The following is a 6,251-nucleotide window of genomic DNA, read 5'->3' as shown; positions in this document are numbered from 1 at the left end:
GAGGAGGAGGAGGAGGAGGAGGAGGAGGAGGAGAGGAGATTGGATTTATACCCCGCCCTTCACTACCAGAAGGAGTCTCAGAGCGACTTACGATCCCTTCCCCTTCCCCCAACCAACACCCTGTGAGGTAGGTGGGGCTGACCCTAAATGACCCTAAAACCATTGAGTTTTGCCCAAAAACCAGAGCGTCACCCCCCACACACATCACCAATGCGCCTACGTCACTTCCGGGGGATGTCAGCACATCATGCACCATGTCACTGTTGGGGGGGGGGATTTCCTCCTGCAGGCCAGTTGACCGGCGGCGGTCAGAAGCCTGCAAAAGCAGGGGCTCCCCCACCCCCACCTGGGGAATGGTAGCCCTATTCCCAACCCAGAGCTGGTAACCCTAGATACGAGTCCCTGTGTAAGGGCCTGGACGAGTCCCAGTCGTTATATGTAATGAATGACAAACGAGATCAGAGGTTCCTGCCTCCCTTGGGGTGTAACTACAGAAAGGGCTAAACAAATCTAAACCCATTCACAGGGCCCTCTTTCCTGAGTGCAGAAGACGGTCAAACATACAGTCTAATCGAGGAAGGTGCAGTGTGAACCATACAAAAACTAGCTAACATCCAGAACGGATAACAGTCTTGACTCAACACAGGATTACTACATGATAAGAAGTGTCAGTAAGCGTCTCTAAACGATGGGCACTGCTGAGCTCTTAACAGCTGCAGTGAGTGAGGAAATCTAAATCGCTCTTTAAGTCAGGGGTCATTTCCTGCAGGAGTGCACAGGAGCGGAGCTCCGGCAGTAAAGAGCCCAGGGGGTGGGCACATGCAACAAGCCCCACCCCCTGCTCCCAGCAGCCCTCAGTCAGAGCAAGAAGCAGCCAGGTAAGTTGCAGAGCCCCCCCCCGGCCCGAAACAGTCCAGTGGCACCTTTAAGACCAAGTTTTATTCAGGTACAAGCTCTCCCTCCTTTGTGACGACAGATCTGTACGCCCCCCCCCCAATAGCTAGCAATCCAAAACAGTCCAGTGGAGCCTGAGCAGTGAGTGGGTGGGTGTTGCCTTCTGACACACTTCCGGTGATGTCAGGGGGTGTGGCATATGCAAATAAGTTATGCTAATGAGTTATGCTAATGAGCTCCTGCACCTCTTTTTCTATGAAATGACCCCTGGTTTAAGCCAAGGGGGACAGGTAATCTCGCAATGCATTCTACTTCAGCATTTTCATATTGGATTCCCTCTTTGGGGTTTTGTTGTCGGTGTTTGTAGAAGAACAGTGACTTTAACATCTGCAACAGTATGTCCTGGGAGAATAAAATGCTCCTCGGCGCTTCCTGAATGGCAATTTTTAAAAAAAAATTATACAGGGGGGCCCAAAGACTTGCAGGAGGCATCTCCCTTCCCCTCTCCTCCACTATTTCTTCTTTCCCTTCCCTGAAAAAAGAAGAAAGAAGAGAGAAGGAGAAGAGGAGGAGGAAGAGATTGGATTTATACCCCACCCTCCACTACCCGAAGGAATCTCAGAGTGGCTTACAATCTCCTTTCCCGTCCCCTCCCCACAACAGACACCCTGTGAGGTAGGTGGGGCTGAGAGAGTTCTGAGAGAACTGCCCTTGACAGAACAGCTCTGAGAGAACTTGTGACTGACCCAAGGTCACACCAGCAGCTGCATGTGGAGGGGTGAGAAATCAAACCCGGTTCTCCCAGATTAGAGTATTCTCAGTTTATAGCCTCTACCCTTTTTCTGCTTCCTTCTCTCCTTCCCAGCCACCAACGGATCTACCTTTTATCTTTGGCTATATTTATTACTTACATACTTGACATCCGCCTTTTCCCACAATGGGACCCCCAAGTAGCTTACATCGTTCTCTTCCGTTTAATCTCCACAACAGCCCTGTGAGACACGTTAGGCTGAGATAACGTGACTGGCCCAAGATCACCCAGCAAGATTCCATGGCCGAGTGAGTCTCTGAACCTCGGTCTCCCAAATCCTAATCTGAAATCTCTAACCACTACACCACATAGACCTTGTTCGTAGGGTGGAACGTGCTCGGTATCAAGTTGCCTGGTGGTTGCTCTCGGGTCTGGCATTGATTCTTCCTCGAAGGCCAAAACAGCCAAAAAGGCCCTGCTCCCCTCCTTTTACTAACAGAAACTAAGACTTCAAAGGGCAATACTGCTGTGGTTACCTAGCAACAGTCACTGAGAGGCATTTGTTTCTTAAAGCCACAGGCACTGCTTTTATTATTGGAGGGTGGTTAGCTCCCCCTTTTTTCTCAAGATTTCAGATTTTTCTGCAAACCTGGAGCTTTTCTCAAGTTTGCAGAAACCTCTGTCTTGTCTGTTCACTACTCCAGTTTCCAGATTTAAGTATCCGCAGATTTGGCCGCAATGAGAATCAGACATCTTGAATGATGATCACACTTGTGTCCATTTATACTACTGCATGGGGGACTGACCTGTTTATCCAATTTATGTTGCAGAAGATGGGCAGATCAAAGAATAGATTCCAGGATGGAAGGCCTAATTAAAACCAAATATAACAAGCAGGCCTTTTTTGCTTTTGTCTGAGACAACCATTCTATCCTTGCTGTCTTTCAAGTCTGAATCAGTGACAGGAATTTTAAAAGGAAATTCTTTTCGGTCTTAGTATTCCTATAAATGCTTCTTTATGACGGGTTGCTCAATTTCCGATTAGAGGAAGCATTTCAGGAGGAGGAGGAGGAGGCAACTTCAGAGCTGGATGTTCGAGGACAGGGGTGTCGAACTCATTTGTTATGAGGGCCGGATGTGACATAAATGAGACCTTGTTGGGGGGGGCCACGTGGGTCATAAAACGTAATGCCAGGTAGCAGAGATATAAACTTTATAAAGGACACAAACGCAAAGAATTTCTTTACTTAAAATAAAAACATGCTTAAAACATTAGCTCTGTAAGCTGCAAACCTACTTTTGATTTACTGACATTCACCACAGAAATCTCATGCTCAGAGTTCGGAGTCTAGGACCCAGGTGAAAACATGAAATGGCTGAGTGATTAAGAGAGGCTGGAGAAGCAAGCTATGATGCAGTAGCAGAACTGGAAGCAGGAGATGGCCAGTTCCACTGCGGGCCAGATGGAAGCCCTCCGGGAGCTTCATCCGGCCCCCAGGCTGCATGTTTGACACCCCTGCTCTAGGACCTAGAAAATCAGATTCCCTTCCGTTCTAAACAATATTTGCCTTTCACTAAGCTAACCCCTGTTTCCTTCAAGGAACTTCATCCAGTGTTTACTTACAAGTAAGGATGCTTAAGGTCAGGCTGAGTAGGAAATACAGAAATGTGTCCTTTTATCATTATCAGATCTTAAATGAAGTTAAGAGAACTATGTCTGCGTAGAAATCAACATAATAATTTCTCTGCAAATCCTCAGCATCGTGACCGCCGCCGCCCACTCGGTGGTGTCAACAAATCAAGAGCTAGTCCTTCTGTAAATATTTCCCCCCCAAAAGTTAGATTTTTAAATTACCCTAAGAAAAATATAAGTAAGGGGGAAACAAAAAAACCCTTTGTGCATTAGGACAACAGACGTAGTTTGTATAAAGTAACGGGATTTTGCAACCCTGTATTTATCCTGCAAATGAAAGGTTGGAGATGATTTATTTATAGGTTAATCAGCAATTTTTTTAGGGTGGAATCAGTTTTTTGGTCGACAGAGTTTGCTTTTATTGGTGGGTTTATTTATTTTTTTAAAATGCATAATGTAATGGTCTACCTCTTCCACTCCGGCCCACGAATCGCAGGTCGTTAAACCGCGCCACTTGGTTCTTCATAACAGCAGAGGCGTTCCTCAGCTCCGCAGAATAATTTTCGTCATTCCCAGCCATGACCGTGACCACTGTCCCGTCGGGGACTTCTCCCAACGCCACCACCTGTGACAGCGGAAACACAACAACAGCCTCTTTTGAATTGCGTGGCTCTCCGTCGCAAAAGCGAGGAAACCCCCCCCCCAAAAAAGGCATGACAACATGGCGACGCTGGGATTCATGACCCGGATTCAGACAAGAAGAAACCAAAGACAAGCCACACCCAGAACAGCTTCTCATTTCCACACAGGTCTTTTGCCCTGGTTTCAACGCTCTTGGAAAATGGCAACGGGGGGAGGGGGTCCCTGCTTCCACACCGCATTCGAAGAAGAAGAGAAGAGTATGGATTTATACCCCGCCCTTCACTACCCAAAGGTGTCTCAGAGCGGCTTACAAACTCCTTTCCCTTCCCCTCCCCACAACAGACACCCTGTGAGGTAGGTGGGGCTGAGAGAGCTCTTGACAGAAACTGCGCTTTTTTCAGACAACTCTTATCAGAGCTACGGCTTGCCCAAGGTCATCCAGCAGCTGCGAGTGGAGGAGTGGGGAATCAAACCCGGTTCTCCCAGATTAGAGTCCGTGCACTTAACCACTACACCAAACTGGATAGATTCAGGCATTTCCCAGGGGTTTCCCTGGCTCTTCACCCATCCTTCCCAAGCCTATTGGACGGCTGCCATGGGGGTGGGAAAGTTCAGACTGTCCTACGGTTGCCAGTTTCAGGTTGTAAAATCCCTGTACTTTTGAGGGTACACCCTGGAGGGCAGGTTTTGGGGAGGGGATGGACCTTAGTGGGATATAATGCCATGGAGTATACATTCCAGAACAGCCGTTTCCTCCAGGGGAACTAATCTCTGTGGCTGGAGATCACTTGTAATTCTGGGAGACCTCCAGGCACCACCTGGAGGTTGGCAACCCTGGACTGTCCTGGTCCTGCCCACACGGCAGCCATTTTCTTTGCCCTGGTTCCCACGGAAGCCATGTCCTACCCCCAGCCACCATCGCAGCTTTTGGGGGGGTTTGTTCTTTTTTAAATCAATAACTGAATATTGTTATAACAGAACAATCTGTACCATGTTCTCTCGATTCCCAGTGTTCATTTTTTTTAAAAAGAATATAAGTCTGTAGCCGCTTTTGGGGAAGGGCACATCTATGCAATGAAATGGGATTGAGACTTAAAATGAAAGTCGAGGATTCTGAGAGCCTGATAGACAGTTATCATGATATTCAGTTTGGTGTAGTGGTTAGGAGCGGTGGGCTGTAATCTGGAGACCTGGGTTTGATTCCCCACTCCTCCTCCACATGCAGCCAGCTGGGTGACCATGGGTCAGTCACGGTTCTCTCAGAGCTCTCTCAGCCCCGCCTACCGCACAGGGTGTCTGTTGTGGGGAAAGGAAGGGAAGGTGATTGTAGGCCGCTCTGTTCTCTCAGAGCTCTCTCAGCCTCACCAACCGCACAGGGTGTCTGTTGTGGGGAGAGGAAGGGGGGGCGATTGTAGACCGCTCTGAAACTCCTTTGGGTAGTGAAAAGCAGGGTATAAAAACCCAACTCTTCTACTTCTTCAATTGCCAGTTAAAAAAAACCAACAACCTGAAAAAGCCCTGGTGATGCAGGGAGTTTGTGGGCAGGGAAACTGTGGGGAAACCTGCCACGGGGAAGCCGTTGCACTGTTCTGTCAGCCGCAGCAGCTTCGGGGAAACCTCACAAGCCCTCCTTCGTGTGGAAAACACTTTGATATGAGTTATCCTGGTTCTTTGTATAACGGGTTAACAAGCCAGTGGTTCTGCTGGCATGAATCATACACACAAAAAACCCTCTTTTTTAACAGCAAGCTGGATGGCGTTCTCAGAAGCCAACTTATGCCGCAGTTCTGAGAAGACTGACCTCAGCTTTTAATACAGAAGCTTTCAGTAGATTCTGAGAAGTCACAAAGAAAGCCAACTGACAGACTACCATGGTGGGACAGGAGCCTGTTTTGTGTGGCTAGACCCTGGTCAAAATGTCAACCAGTGCAGAGTTACTCCAGTCGACGTCCGAGTAACTCTCCATAGGACAGCACTAAATAGCTGGACGCAGGATCCAGGTGAAAAAGAAGGGCAGCATGGCTCCTGCCCATGGTAGTAGATGGAGCACATTCGGGAAGGTGACACAGCAGCATTATCTCACATTGGTTCTCGGACTTAACGTATCGCTGCCTTCTTGAACTAGTGCCCTGAACTGTGAAGATCAGGCTGTAAGAGATTCACGCTTTATTGTTTTAGGGGGGAAAGGGTTTTATACCCGCTCTTCTCAACCTTAAGGAGTCCCAAAGCGACTTAAAATCTCCTTCCCTTCCTCTCCCCACAACAGGCACCTTGTGAGCCAGTTGGGGCTGAGAGAGTCCTGAGAGAAGTGACTGGGCCAAGGCCACACAG

At 48.3% G+C, this 6,251-nt stretch overlaps 1 protein-coding gene across 1 annotated transcript in view; it reads right to left on the bottom strand.

Moving 5' to 3' along the window:
* Positions 1 to 6,251, bottom strand: part of RUNX2 (runt-related transcription factor 2) — a 191,704-nt gene that overhangs the window by 172,483 nt on the left and 12,970 nt on the right. Inside the window, exon 2 of the mRNA XM_015427098.1 lies at positions 3,747 to 3,903. Within this exon, the coding sequence (XP_015282584.1) occupies positions 3,747 to 3,903 (157 nt within the window). The remainder of the gene's footprint in view (positions 1 to 3,746; positions 3,904 to 6,251) is intronic.

This window comes from Gekko japonicus, unplaced genomic scaffold, assembly GCF_001447785.1.
Source record: "Gekko japonicus isolate JY-2015 unplaced genomic scaffold, Gekko_japonicus_V1.1 scaffold536, whole genome shotgun sequence".
Classification (NCBI taxonomy): Eukaryota; Metazoa; Chordata; class Lepidosauria; order Squamata; family Gekkonidae; genus Gekko; species Gekko japonicus.
The sequence above is the reverse complement of the archived record's forward strand: the minus strand, read 5'-3'. Positions and strand labels throughout refer to the sequence as shown.